Source organism: Thamnophis elegans, chromosome 14 (genome assembly GCF_009769535.1).
Source record: "Thamnophis elegans isolate rThaEle1 chromosome 14, rThaEle1.pri, whole genome shotgun sequence".
NCBI classification, from domain to species: Eukaryota; Metazoa; Chordata; class Lepidosauria; order Squamata; family Colubridae; genus Thamnophis; species Thamnophis elegans.
In genome coordinates, this window is record NC_045554.1 from 39076533 (window position 1) to 39096460 (window position 19928).

The 19928-nt window shown below is 38.4% G+C and overlaps 1 protein-coding gene across 1 annotated transcript in view; it reads right to left on the reverse strand.

Annotated features, from left to right (window-relative positions):
* Window positions 1-19928, reverse strand: part of ZNF536 (zinc finger protein 536) — a 259457-nt gene that overhangs the window by 175211 nt on the left and 64318 nt on the right. Inside the window, 2 exon segments of the mRNA XM_032231130.1 lie at window positions 4649-6211; window positions 15236-15388. Coding sequence (XP_032087021.1) covers window positions 4649-6211; window positions 15236-15388 — 1716 coding nt within the window.

Below are 19928 nucleotides of genomic sequence, written 5' to 3' on the forward strand. Positions count from 1 at the left end.
GATTCCTTGGGCCATTAATGACCCTGATGTATGATGTTGAGTTGAAAATAAAGTAAGACACAGGTAAGTGAGTGGGGGGGGGGTGTACAAGTCTGGGTCAACTGCCCTTTTACAATGTAATAAATGACTAAACCGTAGTTAGTTTAACAAAAGATACTGGAACCAAACCCATCATTATGTCAATGAAGACTCAATCATCGAAGCCTAAAGTGTCTAAAGATTGAAACATGTCAACTGGACCAAACTTTTTAAATCTGAGATGTTTCATTGCATCCCCTTTGGCCTGGATGATTGAGTTTTTGTTGACATGTTGCAACCCATTTTGAGGAGAAACTGCTGGTGGTTGGTGTAGCAAGCATTGGTACATGCCAACCATTCTCTGACTCTCTGCCTAACTAACTTTGCTCTGACTGATGAAGTTGTTTGGAGGAGCAACTTATTATTGTTCTGAATTTTCTGCTGATGCCCACGGAACCAGCAAATACATGATATGATTATAGTCTCCCAAAATGTACAGACAGAACTTGAATGCTGAAAGCAGGGAAACAATTGACTATTATGTAAACTAGTAACCATTGTTATCTGAGTTAGGAGTCAAGAGATGTGATTGAGGGATGAGCCTATTTCTCTATATAGCGTATGAATAAAGATAGTATTCTAACTGATTGTTCCATCATTGCATTCACATGAATTGAATCATATATACTTAAAACTCATAGGGCCAATGAAGATTACATATAATTGGGGGAACAAGGTGAAATGAATGGGAGACATTCCCCCAGTTGTTATCCCAATTTAAATAAATAAATGCCCCTATTCTATAAAATGAGTTTCATAATCTGGATTTGCACTATCAGAAACATTTTAATTCACCAACTAGAAATGAGCAAAAACATTATATAGACATTATTTAATAAGACCTCTATTTTATAACCTGAGATTCCAAATAATTGTGTGCCCCATCCCAAAGTGTTGGGTATGAGCACCAAACTAAAAATTGTTATCAACTTGTATTTATAATATCACCAAAAGAGAAATCATTAATTATATTAACTATATTTAATTTGAACTAAATTTAGAAGTGAATTAAATTAAAGCAATTTAATTAATTTAATTTTTTGTCCAAAATCTTCCCTCTACTCTTTTTATTTTTTTTTCAACCCAACAGTATGTCAGAAATAAATTAAGTAAAGGAACTATCTGTCCATCTGTCCATCCATTAGAGTAACCTACAGAAACATAACAAAACCAGACCAGATTTGGTGTGGAGAGTGAGGTTGCTCAAGAGAAAGATTGAAAGAAAGAAAGACTGAGTAAAAAGAAAAAAAATCCAGGAAACATTTTCTCCAATACTTCCCTATTGGAAAAAAAAAACAGTTGGGTAAGGGCTCATAATGTTGCCTTCTGCTCTATTCTAAGTCTCCTTTGCTCTTCCTTCCTGGTCACGTGACTGTGAATAGAACTGCTTTTAACAGGCTGGAAAAAAATGGCAGAAGACATTAAGTCTATTTTCAAATCTCTACAATATATACCCTTTCCATCTAACAAGTATTCAAGCCAACTAATATTTCTTCACAAGTTGGTTGTGAAAAGATAGTTGATCTTTATTATGGGTAAAAAAAAAACCATTTTCACTTTGAATGCTCTGAGTTTCCACAGGGTAGGAACCTGTGGGTCCCATGTTTCTTAGCAGCAGATACAAACCAAGAAAAACACATGGTGAATACCCATCATTGATCAACTGAACTGTGAAGTAATATTGAGTTTTGTCTGTACTCTATTTGAAGACAATGGGATCTAGGTTAGTCATAAAGAGAGGCAATAAGGATCGCATTAGCATCCCATTGGCCAAGAAGCTGATTGAATTGGGCTGAAAAGAATGCGGACGAAAATATTTGCTTAGTTTAGTGATATTTGATATTAGTATTCTATTAGCAGCTTCCAAGCGATTGGCTTCTTCAAACCTTCTAAACTCAACTCAAGCAGCAGTAATTTTCTCTTCTGCCTGCCACCCCCTGACCCAGGTTGGTTTACACTTAAATGATACCTTAGCTGCAAATCTAATAACATGTTTTGAATGAATACCCATTGAAGGTTCATCCCTTATTACTGTTGTTTACAGGTGCCCTTAAAGGAAGCATGCATTTGGAGCACTAAACATCACAAAACACCAGCCAGCAAATATTTTTTGGTTTCTCTCAGGAAATCCCATCAATCTGCTTCTCTGTGATCAGACCAAACAATAATCCTCTCCAGGGAGCAGCTGAGAAATATAGAGAGGAGGAGGAAGAGGAGGGAAAAGGATATTATACTTCAATGGAAGCTAAGATTAAACTTTGCCCTGAAATTAGCAACTCGGAAAGTTCCTATTTTAGTTTCTTTGGGCAGCCTCCTTTTTTTAGAACGATGAGGCGGAATAGCTATTAAAAGGAGAGAAAGTGGGGCTTTTAATTTGCATAACATTAACAGCTGTCAATATTTTTCAAACTGTCAGAAATCCCACAGTGGGCATTTTTCTCCTACCCTCACCCCCATTAAAAAAACAAAGAATTTGGAAAATATTCTTTGCTCTGCATAGTTATGGACTCTGGGTTTAGAATGGCAAATATGATCGGTTCCGAGTTCCCAGAATACAACACATTATTGGTCCATGCAATGTGCAGCTTCAGCTAATTCTTGAAACTATATATACATCTATGACCTGATGCCTTAAATGTCAAGAATCCAGAAGCTCATTTTTTTCTCTCTCTCTCTCCTTTTAAATCAAAAATAATACTCGTGGGTGAATTTGAACACATCCTTCAGATGGCTTGCCAGATATATAGCAAAGGACTAGTTCTGGTGCCTCATTTGATCTATTTATTCTTCTAAGTGGAAAATAAAGAATCAGAGAAGGGGAAACCAATTTGAAATCTCTCCTGCATTTATTCAATTCTAATTCCGTTGGGTTTGGTTTTTTTTAGTTTCCACCATTATTCCTCCCTTGATGGAATAACTTCCAATTTAGGAAATCAATGGGGTCACATTTTTGGAACAAACACCATGACATATTTTTGAGTTATGCAGTCTGAAGGGTGTGGATTTGTGAATCGCAAACTTGAGAGGAATGGCATAGGTTGCCTCTCCAACAACCCATAGTATTTGTAAGCTGCTTACTCTTGTTTTACTCATTGAGGCTCATTAGATGAACTTAAGACTGTGTGCTTTGGTTTTGTTAAGACTTTCTTCTTGGTGCTGTGCTATCAGGATTTATTTTGGATCTGACAAAATGAAGCATTTCAGTGCATGCGCAGCTGGTCTTCAAGGCATTCCCTTCATGATAGAAGGAGTGGTATCCATTTAGCAAAACTATGAATGCATTTATATGCTCCCCACCCATCTCCAAACTGGAGCTGGGACATCAGATTTTCACTTCCTTTTGGGTAACAATCACCATTAACTAGGTGGAATGTTGACTCATGCTTTGTGCAGTTCTTCCTATTCTTGAAAAGTGTAAAATAGATATTAAAAGATGGATTAATGGAATCCTGGGAGCTCCATGTTTGTGTCATTTTGCATCAGAAGGGGTTCCAGGAGGTCTATGAGCCTATTTCTTTGCTGATGGGTTATAAGGTGATCAAAGAGGGGGGGGGACTTTTAATTAAAATAAGTAATGAATAAAAATAAATTTATCTGTGGATAGTGGAGTCCCCAAGTGGTGGCTCTTAACCACGACAAATTCCAAATCTGCCCACAATCAAAATCCCTCATGCCACACACATGGTGTGTGTGTGTGTGTGTGTGTGTGTGTGTGTGTCACACATTGAACTTCTTCACCCTGGCTAGGCAATTTGTCAACCCCATATACTCAGACAATCTCGAAAAAAATATCCTGCCATTTGGTGACTCCAAAAATCATACCTCACTGCAAAATAGTAACTATATAAATATACTCAAGAATAATAATGATTTGGGTTTTTTTTTTACAATGTAATATATGTGTCTATCATATCCATTATATCATTTGATGATCACACTATTTCCAGTAAAAAAAAATGAAATGGTAAGTGGTTTAATTTTTGAAAATAATGAAAGATTCCTGCCTGATGAGGACTTTCAAAATTTCCCTATAAAAATATAAATACATATTGGAATAGCTGACTGGATTTTTTTTTTTAGTGTTATACCCTTATGTAACATAAAGAAATTTGAGGGGGTGGGGGGAGAAAGCACATTTGGCTAAGGCTTAACAAAGTGTCCAGTTTCTTTTCCTCAATTCAGATGCTGAAAAGTTTGCAAGTTACCACATCAGTTTAAAAAAAAAAAAAACCAAATCATAATGCTAAAACATTGGAGCAGCAAACGTCCCAATCACATATTATAAATACAATCCTTTTGTATAACTGCTAATCTAATGTAAAAGTACATGAATGTAATTTTTTTTTAATGGCCTGGACCAGATTAGAAGGCCACACTCTTCCATAGAAGCACCATTTATAGTCAATAGAGGTCCATACTCTAGAACAAAGAAGATGTTTATCCCATCGTTTTTTGACATTTCTGAAAGCCAAATTTTCTAACAAATATAACTAAACTTACTTAGTCATTTTGTATGGGGTGGGTATTTTTTTTTTCTGAAATGGTCTGAAAGAAGGATTCTAAAACTTACCACACAAGTCAGGCCTCTTGATATATCCACTACTTCCTGTGCTACTACTCAGTCCATTAAAGGCTGCTAAGCCATCAGAGCTGTAGGCTCTTAGCACCGACAGCATGTTTACTTGCTTCTCCAGGACTTGTGGGGTTGACGTTGGTTCGGGTTTCATGACTACTTGTGCGGCTTCGTGGGGGGAAAGCAGATTCAAAGTGTGCCATTGCTTTTCAGAAGATGGCAAAGGAGAAACGAGTCCTTGTGAGTTTTTGGAGGCCACGGAGCTTGGTAGGCTGTCTCCTCTGTCACTGCTATCTTTGCTTGGATTGGGCAAGGGTTGGTTCATAAGGTCAGATTCGGGCTCAAGGTCATCCTCATCGATCGTTTCTTCCTTGGAAGACTCCATATCTTCAGAGGATGCAATGTCGGACAGGTCATCAGTAGCATTTTTACTGATGGGGTCAGAGAGCATCATGGGTGGGTCATCTTCAGACTGGGTTTTCAGGTCCATGTCCGCAGTGGTGCAAGAATTGTGTGCTCCGCCGATGCCGGAGTACACGCCAAATTGTTTATAGAAGTCAGCGGCAAAATTATAAAAAGTGGAGTCCACGTGACCAGGCCACGAGGAATTCTTTTGATCTCCAGGAGACTCCTTGGATCCCTGGCTCATTCTTTCAGAAGGATCCACTTGAGCTACCAGATTTGAAACGGCTGAATCTTTATTGGACTGTAAAGAAGTCGGCAGGAGGTTGGCCTTATTTGTTGAAGCCATGGCCTCTCTAGGTTGGTCTTTACCATTTCTAATCGATCCTAAAACACCATCTTTGCGCTTCGCTTTGCCTAAATGATTGGCTTGAAGATGAAGGGCCATTAGTTCCATAGAAGACGTTGTGAAGGAGCAAAACAAGCAGCCGTGCCAAGCAATATTGTCTTGAACGGTAATGGATGAACCTGGGAGACTCCCGGCATCTGGCCTGACAGAGAGATCAAGAGGCTCATATTGCGATTTTTCTGTTTTTCTCTGTTTGACGGGCACCTTTTCCTCACTACTCTCTGAGCCCAAAAGTTTTGCGGAAAGGCAACTGGAGAGGACTTTGTCTTTCTTTTCTTTTTCTTTCTTTAAGGAACTGAGGACGAAGCTGTCCATAAACGCTTGAAGAGACCCTTGGAAGTTCACTCCGTTTCCAACCATACTATGATATGCTCGGCCTAGGTCAGAAAAGCGGGTCCCTTTGGAAGGCGTGTCCTTCATATTGTCAGAGGAAACCTCGGAGGAGATACCAACCGAATGACCTGTGTGGTCTCCCGGGGAAAGCATTCCTGGGGACCACTGTTGAGACCCCATCCCACTTCGGAAATCTATGCCAGGAAGACCCTTGAATGCTCCTCTCAGTACTTCAGGTCTAACAAACATGGATCCTTTACTTGATGTTTCTTCTTTGTGCTCTTGACTTTGAGACTGTCCGGAGAGCGACCCAGCACCATTCTGCCGCTCCCGGTGGTGTCGTTCCAGGTGGTATTTCAATGATGCAGATTGGGTACCAGCATAATCACAGTGGGGGCATTTGTAAGGTTTCTCACCTGCAATGATCAAAAGGCAAATTTACTGGAGGGAAAAAAATTGAAACAAAACACAAGATTCCTATACTTCTACAACAATAATGGCCACCACGAACCTCCTACACACAACAAGGTATTTTCTTCCTTAATATTAAATTAAAATTTTAAGGGTGTTTTTTTCTTCCTCCTTTTAAACAGCTTTCTACAAGCTTGACACACTATAAGCACACAATCAACCATCTCTTCTTTAACCTAATATGCTAAAGCTGCTGTAGAATTAGAAGCTATGATTATGAAAATGAAGCAACACCATTCCACACCATGATCATTAAAAGTACAAGCAGAGGACAGTGGGTGGGAGAAGAGAGAGAGAGAAAGAGAGAGAGAGAAACAGAAAGTATATAACAAATGGATGACTACAATGTTTTTCTGTATACAATAGCACTAAAATTTGTTTAAATTATACACATGGAAACCATTTTTAAACCTAAAAATTTTATGGCACTGTTACGCAAGACTGAAATGAATGATTTAAGTCTTGCTCTGCAGTAAATCATGGATATAATTAGCAAATGGCATTCTGCACAAGTAATTTATCATTATTTGGAGGGCACCATTCCAGAAGGATTCAAGGATCTGCAGACCTGCTGCATTGTTTCCAAATAAAGAACTATAAATATGGTTTCTATAAAATATTAATACAATTTTAGTGCATTGCAACTGCATCGGGCTAAGAACATATAGTTAAGATAAAAGGTAGTCGATAAAAATTAAAGAGAAAAAGAGTAATAAAAAGGTACAAAATAGATTCTGTTGCCCTGAAATTAATATTATCTACTGTTGTTGTTGTTTTTCAGTGCTTTAAATTTTCACTAATGGTTCCTCTATTGTATAGTAGATAAAATCTGTAATTTACCTATAATAAGACCTCTTTCCAAAAGTAAGAATTGTCTTAAGCTGCATTCTAAAATACATACAATATTTTTTTGGTTTTATATTTTATTTTAGTGCAAAGCCCATATGGTTCTTTAATTTTGATTTCAAAGAAATGTAGGTGTCCTCCAGCACATATGTGAAATATTTACAGGCATTCACACATCCCCCCCCCCCCCTAAAAGAAAAGCTTGGTTAAAAAAACAGGAATGTAAATACTGTATATACATAGGAGTGTTGCTTGAGCAGCTATCAAATGATTCTTTAAAGACCTGGCTGCTGGACTCGTCACTAAAAGAGACAGCAGTCTGATAGTCTTAGAAGCTTCTTTTAATGGTGTTCTTTGAATAACAACAATTATTTTTCTGAGCAATTGAAATAACAAGGACATTTCTTTCTTCGGACAAGCCATCTGTGAACTGTGTATCCTAACGTTGTTTCTTCGTTTTCTGCTTCTCTCCTCTGTCCCCCATGTCAAGAAAAATAAATAAATAAATGCATAGATAACATAACTAAGCTACACTATTGAGTTGTTACTGTCCTTATGTAGCACTGATGATGTTACCTAGTTAGGATAATGAAACGTCTGCAAGAAAACAAGCAAGGTCAGAGAGTACCAAGGACTCTGCCCGCATTGAGTTGTATATTACACACAAACACACACACACAGAGAGAGAGAGAGAGAGAGAGAGAGGGAGGGAGGGAGGGAGGGAGGGAGGGAGGGAGGGAGGAATAGGGAGACAGAGGGAGAGAGAGAGAGAGTATCTGACTTAGTTACAGCTTCATAGTGCTTTACAGTCTTCTCTAAGCAATTTACAAAGTCAGCATATTGTCCCCAACAATCATTTTACCAACCTCTGTAGGATGGAAAGCTGAGTCACCTTTGAGCCAGTCAGGATTAAACTCCTGGCAGTGGGATGCAGAGCTAGCATGCACTACTTCATTCTAACCACTACACCACCATGGCTCTTTATTCTTATGCAAATATGTTCATCTCCTTCAATTATGGCCTTCAAGAAAGTTGGACTGGCAGCTCCTAGAATTTCTAGGTAGCAAAGAGATTTTCAGCAGAAATCAGGGAGTTATCGTCCCAACCACATGGGTATTTAGTGGGTGCCATGTTGGAAACTGACACAGTTTAAATGTAGATCTCTTAAAACACAAACGTCAAGACATTCTAAGTAGTTTCAAGAAAGAATGGTGACAATCTGGAGGAAGAGGTTCAACACTTGAACCTCTCCAGGGCTTCACAATTTACTTGTGAAGAAACTAAAAGGCCTCCGACATTTTATTTTGTGTCAAATCCCACCCATGTTTGCTCATTTAACACTGCCGTATTTAATGATTCATTCTTTTGTGACTCAATTGTTTCTTTCTGTTATTTCACTGTACTGCTTTCCCAAGTTCTATTCACCGAAGTATACGCCAATGGCCAACAGTTAGTCCATCCGGACAAAACGTCCTTCTGAATTTTGTTCTAGTTCTAGCTTGAAGGCATACAAGGCACTTAGCAAAATGTGAGCTATACGAAAAAATTTAATTGAATAAAATTTGAATTAAATGCATATTATTCTGCCTGCAAATGCAAAACCATCTCCAGTCAAAATGTGCATTAATGTGGAACAGGGATAGAAAATATTTTTGAAAGCAGAATTAACATGAGCCAAAAATAGATACAGATTTCCTGGTAAGGATTTTATATCCAAAATATTCCACACATATAAAAGTACTATCTTCCCATGACTGTCTTAAAAGGTGAATGTATTGTACGGTTTGTAAAGAAGTGCAGAGTCCAAACTTTAAAAGACAGTTGAACTGGGCAATTATAGGAATTACATTTCAAGAATGTTTGGAGGACTCATTCCAGGAGTGGGTTTCAACCGGTTCGCGGTGGTCCCTGCGAACCGGTTGGTCGGCGAACCCGGAAGTAAGTAACTTCCAGGAACGGCGAAGGGCCCATCTGCCCGCCCGCGCTCCTTACCCGGTTTTGATGAGTTCTGCGCTTCCACGCATGCGCAGGACGCATACAGCACCTGCACGATCCTCCAGGAGCAGCTGGAGCATCGCACAGACGCTAGTACGCATCTGTGTGCACAGACGCTAGTACACATCTGTGTATGCGCAGGATGCATACAGCCCCTGCGCGATCCTCCAGGAGCAGCTGGAGCATCGCACAGACGCTAGTATGAGGACACCGCCGGCCCCGTTCCAACCAAACCGGTTGGAACGGGGGGAGAAACCTACCCCTGACTCATTCTAATCCATAGAAGACTGCCTTACGCTGAATGAGGCCATTTTATCATGTATCTCAGATCTGTCTGTGTTTTAGTAAGCAACCTAATGTTTTGGACTGCAAATCCCATAATCCTTTATCATCCACCATGCTGCTCTAGGCTGCTGGGAGTTGATCAAAATAGGGAAAAGATGCCACATTACCCACATTAACTGTCCAGTTTTAATTAGAGGTCTTCTCCAACTCTGCCTGGAAAGTGGTATCCTAAGGCTTTCAGGACTATCCTCAAGAATTAAAATTACTAATATATCACTGAATAATGAAATGAACAAGTAAACGTCCCTTGGTAGATTCTAATACACAGACTGAACACTCTGTGTGTGTGTTTTAAAAGCCATTCAATCAATTAATAAGATATTGATAATCTATTTCATCAATGGCAAGAGAAGGTATTTCAGAAAAGAACTGCAGCATGCTTTAATTACTTCATTATTCTGCCTGTTCCTACTCAGTAATTTCTTTTATCATTCTAATCACTCACTTCACACTTTTGAAACCAAATGGAATATCAAAGGTTCTGTGGGATTATTTTTGGATCGTGCACATGTTCCCCACATAGCTCATCTGTTTGTCAGAAATACCAATTGCATTTTGACTCTTTTTACTCCCTTGCTACCCATGAAATATGCAAACCAAAAACAAAGGGGGAAAAAAAGATATAGGATTCTTATTTCTATTACATTCTGTTCTGTTGCACAACTAGCTGGATAATATTTAAACCTTCCTCATCATCTTTCTTTTCTTCTTTTTTTTTCTCGTGCAAAGCCACATAATTGAATTTAAATCCTATCCTGAATATGTATTTAGTCTCTCTATATATATTTTACACAGTTAATATTAGAAGAAATAAATATGGATGCTCCTTCACTCTGAAGCTCCAGTACATTAATATAAACTGTACAGCCATTTTCTCTAAAGCATATATATGTATATATGTTGCAAACCTGAAGAATTTTTACACAGCTGCTTATTGCTAAATAGTGTCTTGTCCAGAAGGGGACAATCTGTGTCTCTAATTGCTGTCAGTGAAGCTGAGATTCATTATGTGACTTTCCCATTAAAATGTGAGCATTAATTTGTATAATGAAATATCACCCACTGCAGCGTTCATTAGCCCCACTGTATACACCACATTGTTAGCTACCTAGAAACTGTAGTTAATTCCACTAATGGATATTTCCCTACTTAGTGTTTGGTAGGAAAATATATACTGTTAACCTTACCTTTTAAACTTTTTAAGATTATTTAAATTCAATCAATTATTATTTTCGATGAAAGTTTGGGATGTCATTAAATCGAGGGAAGGTGAGTGGTATAAATATTAAGGATGAAGTTATCTAGAGAAACAGATAAGAAATGGGGTGGGGAGAAGTCTTTTTAGCACAATTTTGAATATATTTTTTTTTTAAGTCAGTGACAAAAGGGTTTCTGCTCCTGGTGCATGAGGCCATTTTCTTCAATTATGTTTCTAATCCATCTCGCCTCTGTAAATACGGTTAGTAGATATTTCCAGGAGATGGCATGAGTTGAGTTTATTTCTGTCAACGTCATACTGAGTATTCCTTAGACACATGACAACTATCTGTAGCAATTTTAAGAAGAGGCTGTAATTTCCGATTAGGAAGAATCCTGTCGATCTGTTTTCAACTCATAGATCATAATCTGAACGCAGGCGAATCACACCAAGTGTAAAACAACTACTCTGGGGAAGGAAGGAAGAAAAGTGTGTGAGAGGAAAAAGACAGAAAAAGAATAGGAAAAAGTGTCTTTGTTTTGGAAGCAAATTTAAGAAGCCTATTAAGAGAGCTACCATTGCCTCGTCTTGAGTGACATTGACATGTCACAATATTATTGTATGTGGACTGCTGGGGACACAATGGCAGACTGAAGAGGAGCTGAGGAACATTGTGGAACAAGAAGTAGTGAACGGCTCAGCACCTCACAAATTCTTCACACAGAGGCTTCCCATAAGAGGACCATAAAACAGATGTCTCCAAGGGTTTTTTGCAGCTTTGGGGCTCAAGGGAAAATCAACTTTCAAGCCTTCATATGAACAAACAAAGAAACAAAAAGTGGCCTTTTAATTACAATGAAAGATTATGAGGAAAAAGTATTTATTTAGCCTGTCCGGCTCTCTGTCTATCATCTGTCTGTCTATTATCTGTCTGCCTGTCTGTGTGTGTGTGTGTGTGTGTGTGTGTGTGTATTCTAGCTATCTTCTATGTATCTCTCTCTCTCTCTCTATGTATCTCTCTCTCTCTCTCTATGTAACTATCATCCATCTATCTATCTATCTATCTCTCTCTCTCTATCTATCTATCTATCTATCTATCTATCTATCTATCTATCTATCTATCTATCTATCTATATATATATATATATATCTAGCTACCTAGCTACCTAGCTACCTAGCTACCTAGCTACCTCTATATCACTCTCTCTCTATCATCTATCTGTATGTATGTATGTATGTATGTATGTGTGTATGTATCATCTATCTATCTATCTATCTATCTATCTATCTATCTATCTATCTATCTATCTATCTATCTATCTATCTCTATGTATGTATGTATGTATGTACGTACGTACCTATCTCTCTCTCTCTCTCTCTCTCTCTCTCTGCTGTCTGTCTGTCTAATTTATCTATTTATATCTTTCTGTCTATCTGTCTGTCCATCTATCGTCTATCATCTTATCTATCTATCTATCTATCTATCTATCTATCTATCTATCTATCTATCTATCCTATCTATCTTTCTATCTATCATCACCACTCATCTCACATAAATGACATTTGGTAACTTACAATTAAATACATAAAAATAATAAAATACATACTATAAAATGAAAAGCAACCATCATAAATAACCATCAATAAAGCCCTGAGACCATCTCTATCACTCTCATGAGAGCCCAGTCCTGGGAAGAAAACCAAGTTTTTAGGGCCTTGCGAAAAGACCAGCAGAGTCTGACAGTCCTTGTTTTACATGTAAACATTTGAACAGAATGAAATACATATAACGTGAAAGAAATTTTTAGTGTACTCTAGATTACGTTTTCTAATCCCTTCTCCTCAGTGCTCTGCAGCTGCCCTACCAGATACATCCCTTACATTCTCTTCCTACCATGGCCTCCTAAAAAAACCCTGAGGTGACAGCAGCAGTGCAAGAGAGCTTTTGTCTCAAATAGTTATGAGGAAGCGTCTAGTGATTCTCTTCCTGAATGTAATAGGTTGCAATCTTGATAATTAGTCAACAATGGCTTTTTTTTCCTTTTAAAATCACCCCACAGAGTGTACATCTTGTAATAGCGACTTCCATAGTTAATTTTGCAATATGGCTGTGGAAGGAGGAGTCTATCTGTCAATACTCCTGAACGTATCTGGATTTTAATACTTGGGTTGAAGGGAGAGAAATACATTAAACTTTGACTTAAAATATTGATAGGTCCCTTATGCCATTAACCTGATTGGGTGAATTACTATTTCCTTCCATTCGCCAATATTATTCCAAGGGTACAATTGGAGTGAATTCCAATTCTAAAGTGATTATAAAATTGAGGGGGGAAATGCTACAGTGTTTAAACCTTGCGCAGATAGCCTTCAGCTTCTGATCAGTGGTGGGTTGCCAATTTTTTTACTACTGGTTTGGGAGCGCTCGCATCCACGCGACACTTCTGCGCATGCACAGAAATGTCTGGGCGGGTGGGTGGAGCCTCCCGCCACTGCTACTACCGGTTCTCCCAATCCGGGCTGAACCAGGAGTAATCCACCTCTGCTTTGGATCCATTGGTTCTTTATCTCCCTATCACCTTTCAACTTATGTAGCAATTATTTAATTTCTTACACATGTTTGTTCTCAAACATAGAATGTTTTGTTATGTTCATGCATTTTTCTAAACAGAAGAACAATGAAGACATTTGTGCATCTATTAATCAAATGCAAAATAAGCAGTTCTTTCTGGCCTTTACTTATAATAAATATTTGCCATTTCTAAAATACTTTAAAAACAGATTAAATATATTTCTTTCAGTTTTGTATTTTTTGTCCTTTCACTGAAGTTTGGAAGAGAACAGTCTGTTTTTGCACACACACACACACACACAAAAACAACAATTCAGTTTAAATCAAACTCTTCAACAACAGAAGGACATGTAAAAGAAAATAATTTGCTTTTGAAACTTCAGGGAATAGTGAAGCTTTTGAGATATCTCACAGTACTTTCCTATACTCCTTGGCCTGGATAATTGCAATCATTCTAGATATTTTTTTTAAAAAATCTATTTGATAATTGGCCAATAGCAAGGTCAGAAAACATGCCTGCATGTAGAAATGTGCGTGCACACAGTGATACAGAAAAATACACAACATTTCAATCAAAGATTGTCCCATATTAAATTTTACAAAATCAACATAGAAAGATCTTTCATTATTTGAATAGTCTTAATGTTTCAGTGAAAGAAAAGTTGGTGCTCTTAAATCTACAATAATTAAGGTGGAGACTGATGTATGAAACAATGCTTATCTAAGTTAGCTATTTAGAACACCCAAAGACAACTCATGCTCAACCACATCAACACTGACCTCAACACATCATTAGAGGACATTTTTGTAGGAGAAGAGATGGCTGATCTTGAGCTTTATCTAGCACTAATTTAGCTTTAACCATCAGTTGACTGGATTCTTCTACTAAAGATAGCAATAATAAACTCAATTTGTTTTGAACTCAATGAATATTCCTGGTTATTTGCACTTGATATTCATCTAGATGGCGCTACAGAAAAATCAATGGAATTCACGAGGGTAGGACTTAGGTTTCTTCTGGCAACACAATGACTCAAAACTAATGATACATTTAACCCCACCTTCCAGCTCACCTGCCTCTTTTCCTATCTTTTCCTACACATTTGTCCAAATAATATGACATGTTAAGGAGATCCCCCTCCCTGTGATCTTCTGATCTGGCTGCAGTAGAATGGCATAAATGGGGACAGTTGGTCCTTGGTTCAGGCAATAAGGGACAATGTTGCTGAAGACAAGGGGGAAACTAGCAATGGGTGTGGAGTTAAATTATTACTGCCAGCTAGCTAATAAACTGTTTGATGGTCAGCAACAATGGCAGAAAACATTTCTGAATCAAAATCAGTTTTAATTCCCAGCAACTTTACCCTACAATTTTTCATAGTGTTTTTCAAAAATGGATATCCCATGAGAGAGGGAGGGAGAGAGGGAGAAAGGGAGGGAGAGATGGACTGGTCCTTTGATCTAGGGAAAAAAAACAGGTATAATGGAATGGAATGAGGATGTGGAATTCCAGGAGGAAGGTACAGAGGGAGGGAGGGGCCCCCCAGAGAAGTAAGAGGCAACACAGCCGAGATATTACTGTATGTGTAAGAGAAAGCGGGTAAAGACAGCCTCTCCCTAATAGTTTACCGACTATATTGCAGATAGTAGAATGCTCCATTTGGCAAGATTTTGTCCTTATGTGAGAAACAAGAAAGAACCTCAAATAATCATCAATTCGTACATGACATTGGGAAATTTTTGGATTGCAAAGCTGAGAGCTTTACAACAAGAAGTTCACGATCCTGGCATGGGTTGAAAAAGTGAGAGGTTACATTTTGGCCCCTTCCATCTCGGTTTCCTTCATCCCACCTAATGACATGGCCAGCTCTGCCGCTTACTAAATGGTAGGAAGAAGAATGTGGATATCATTCTTGTGGGACATGGTTGAGTCTCAATACTTTGAGAGAACATCTTTTGTGCATCCCTTTCTTTTCTGTATGAAAATATCACTGTTTTATGAGGAGGCCTCACCTGTGTGTATCCTCAAGTGAACTTTTAAGTGATGGGATGTCCTGAATGTTTTCCCACAGTAGGGACAGTCCTTCAGAGCAGACCCAAGGCTCCTATCTCTCAGCAGTGATGACTGCTGGATGCCGGCAGATCTTCCAGCTTCCTCTCCAACATCTGAAATAGAGAGAACGTTCTCACATCACTTCAGCACATGTCAAGAAGTTGTTCTCACTCAAACTGCTAATGCAACACAAAGTGAAACATGTCAATACTACACCTGCCTGTTTCATTCTTTTAAATCTGACAGAATGCTGACAATTCATGTATTTTCTTGTTATTCTCTTAAATTATTTCATCTTTCCCATCATCGTTTTTAAGCAGCATATGGTACCTTTATACAGAACTGAATTAGACAAGAAAAGAAACAGCTGTGTCAGCAGCTGGTTTGATTTCTTCTTTTGCTTCATTCCTATTAAGTACTTTCTCATCCTTAAAAAAAAAAAAAACAACCACAAAAACTTTTCCTTCCTTGTGTTTTTTCCAGAAAAGTTTTTTTTTCCCTCCCTTTCTTGCCTTTGCTTGACTGTTAATATGCAGGCGTATGCAAGCCAAGCTGTGCATCCCTTTCAAAAGTTTTGAAGACTAAAGAAAGCGGTAAGATCATTACTACAATTGATACTACTAATATTAATGGTATTAGGCGTAATGCACAGGAAATTAAGCACTTTTAAATATAAGCCTTTGGTTAATTCATTAAGTACTGTTGGTTTTAATAGAAGACTAAGCAGATGTGCAAATCTCTCACAATGAAATCAAGGAGATTTAAAAATTGTTCACCCATTAAATGGACTGTACCCAATGTTTGTGGGAACTTGTCACATAAATTATACCAAGCTACAGCTTTTCTTTTATTCTTTCCTATAGAGCGAGATGCCATCACAATTTAATTGTGTCACATGATTATTCCTACTTCATTCTGCATCCAAGAGACAAAAAAAAGAGCTTTAACCCACAGCTTTATCTCAGATAACTTCCACATTGGATTTATCTGCACTGTAGCTCTAACTGTTCTTGTTCTCCGCTGATGCCAGCTTCAGAATAAGCAGGTTTGGGGGAAGCTGGACCGAGGTATCTTAGTTATTATAGCTGGCACTGATGATGCAATGTAGTTGGGCATCTACAGCAGAGGTGGGTTCCTACCAGTTCGCATCAGTTCGGTAGAACCGGTTCATCAAATCTACTGAACCGGATAGAAGAGGTTCCACCAGTGGACCTGGAAAGCAGGCCACACCTACAGAAGAGGTTCCAAAAAATTTTGAAACCCACCACTGACAGACAGACAGACAGACAGACACACACACACGCACACAGACAGACTCACACAGAGAGAGAAAGAGAAAGAAAGGAAGAAAGAAAGAAAGAAAGAAAGAAAGAAAGAAAAAAAAAGAAGAAGAAAGAAAAAGTGAGAGAGAGATGAAAGAAGAAAACAAAAAAGGGACAGAGAGACAAAAGGAAGGAAAGAGAGAGAGAGGGAGAGAGAGAGAAAACACATGGATGGCAAGCCACTCCCACCAGGTCACATGGCCGGCAAGCCACTCCCACAAAAGAGGCCACACCCGCAGAGTAGGTTCGAAATTTTTTTGAAACCCACCACTGATCTACAGGCAAACAACCAAACTAAGAAAGCATCAAAGACCCCACTGTTTAACTTCATCTACAAATATTTTCTTCTATTGAAAGAATTTCTCTCCAGCCTCCATTTGAACTCACCCAAAAATGGGGAATGCATCAACTGTTTTATGGATGTATTTCCCCGATAGCCAATAAAGTAAATACAGGTGTGTTTCTGAAAGGTGAAAAATGGTGAAAATACCTGTCAAGCAAATCACACACAAGCAAATTAACATCCCCTGAGCATCGAAGCTTTGCTTTTTTGTTTTCTTAGAATGAAAACAATAAACAATTGGATAAAAGAAGCATGAGAATAAATGTCCCTGAGTGTTGTGCTTGACCTTCCAGCAAATCTTAACACAAAATAGTTGTTAGAAAGCTGGGAAGCGCATGAATATAAACCCTGAAAGTCTCTACAACATTGAACAGTAATGCAACATAGAATCTAGGTGGACTGAGTTATTTTATATTGCTGGATTCCTCTGGAAACTTTAATTGTCATATCATTAGCACTGCACTGAACAGGAAACAAAATTCAGTAGAAGAAAATGCTCGGGCGTGTGCAAAATTAAGACGGCGTGTACAAAGTGGAAAACCGCGAATGTGTGAAAGGATCCTTTTATTTTTGTTTGGGGTTTCTATAAACATTATACAGCAGGACAGAAAGAAAGAAAAAACGCAGATCAACAGATAGCTAAAAACTAACCAGCCACTCCAGATAAACTTATGAGATCGGAGTACTAGTTATGCTTTGCTGGACGTCACTCTTAATGACAGCTTGTTAGACATTTCTCTTTTATCTTGCTGCCTAGGATATGTGTGGCCCAATAAAAAAAGAATAAATTTGTAAGATAAACAGCTCGCTTTGCAGATGTAAGAGACTGATTTTCACTTGACCCAAAATTGATTCCCCCCCCCCCCTTCCCATCCTTCAGATTCATTTTTGGTGAGGCTGAAAAGCTGTCGTGTTTAGCACTAATCCCTCCGAAAAAGGGAAAAGGAAAACAGAAAGGCAGGAGAACACATGGGTGGTCTGGAGAATTGTCCTTTCTACTTAACTTATAGTCAGTAGATTGGTCTAGTGGGGCCAGCCTTACCTACAAGGACCTTATTTTAAAAACCATACATTTATGGGGCCCTAAATTGAGTTAAGAATTTTCTTCTGTTCTCTCTCCCTCCCTCCCTCTCCCTCTCTCCCCCATTCTCCCCCCTCCCTCTCTTCCCCTCCTCCCATGCACATACACACAGAGAGAGGTTCAAACAGCAAATTTGACCAGATGGGGTTAATTCTACTTTATTGAAAGGTGATATTAACAAAATCTGAAAGTACATTTCCCCTTTTGAGATGTTTACTAACATAGTTAAGGGGGGACTCCTTCCCTTGATATATTATTGGACAATTTCTCCTTCCCCTGGAGAAATTAACAGAAATCATCCAACTTAAAGTCAGCGAGGAATTTCCAAAGATAATTTCTGCCAAGCTTTTAAACCCCCCCAAAAAAGTTAGCCTTCCTCCGGCAGCCAATTTGTCCAAGAGAATAAAATTGCTTAAAAAAAAAAAAAAACAGAGAATGCTCTCCATTGTCTGCCTTTTGAAATCTAAAAACGATGCCATCAATTCCATTTTTTTTTCCTGAAAGTCACAGTTATTGTTTGTAACAGTGCTTTTGGTATTTAATAAGTGACCCTCATGTTAAATATTCTGCAAGAGCTACCATCGTTTTGGGCTTCTTAACAACTTGCCTCTTTTGTTGTTTTATCAAAGGGTTTAGGGTGCTTTTTTTTTTTAAGTGACCATGTATGGTCATGTTACACTGTTAAGCATTAATATGGATCGGCAAAGAATTTGTTGAAACAAAGAGCTATTTTAGAGCTGATTTGGAAGAAAGCCTACCAGTGAGGAGAAAATAGCTCTGCCCTGTTTGTGTAATTAGAAATGAAGATTATACCAAAAAGCTCTTTTGGTAAATGAAAAATATAGACTTTATTATTTTTTTCCCCCTGTTAGACACTTGAATGACACGGAGAAACAAAAGAACCACCCTGCCTTGCATTCTGAGTGACTGTCTAACTCTTAAGAAAAGATAACTAGGTTTGGAAAAACGGATCAAGTTTAATAGAGATGGCTAGGCAGCTTCCCTGGGTAGTACAAGCGTTCAGAGAAATGAATATGTGGCAACAACAGCCCTCCAATAATCATAACCATAACACTGAGCATTTCCCTTTATCCAGTGCCAGAATAAGAGGGACCTTGGAGGTCTTCTAGTCCAACCCCCTGTAGGAGGAGACCCTACATCATTTCAAACAAATCATTGTCTAATCTCTTCTTTAAAATCTCCAGTGTTGGAGCATTCACAACTTCTGGAGGCAAGTCCTTCCATTGATTAATTGTTCTCATTGTTGGGAAATTTCTCATTAGTTCTAGGTTGCTTCTCTCCTTGATTAGTTTCCCTCCATTGCTTCTTGTCCTGCCTTCAGATGCTTTGCACAGTAGTTTGACCCTGTCTTCTTTGTGGCAGCCCATCAAGTATTGGAACACTGCTATCATGTCACCCATGGTCCTACTAAACGTATTCAATTCTTGCAACTGTTCTTTGTATGTTTCAGCCTCCAATCCCCTAGTCATCTTTGTTGCTCTTTTCTGCACTTTTTCTAGAGTCTCAACATCTTTTTTTTTTGTATAGTGGCAACCAAAACTGGATGCGACACTCCAAGGGATTATAAAGTCACATCCCCTTGTATTCATATTAAGCTGACTTAGCAATTGCTGCAATTATTCTGACCATAGGATGATACAACACCATTCTAAGGGATGAAAAATTGACCTTCCTCCCATTACTATTTTACTTTTGATGCATTTAAAAAAACAACAATTGGATTGGTTGGGAAAAAGAGGCTAGTGTGAAGGCCACATGGTTTAATAGTGGTTCACAGCTAAGAGGATTGGGAAAAATATGGAGCTGGTAGGCAGGCAAGGGTGGGAATCTTACCCATGGAAATGGATTGTGGTCAGCTGGTGGAAAATTAGTGCCTGTTTCACAGT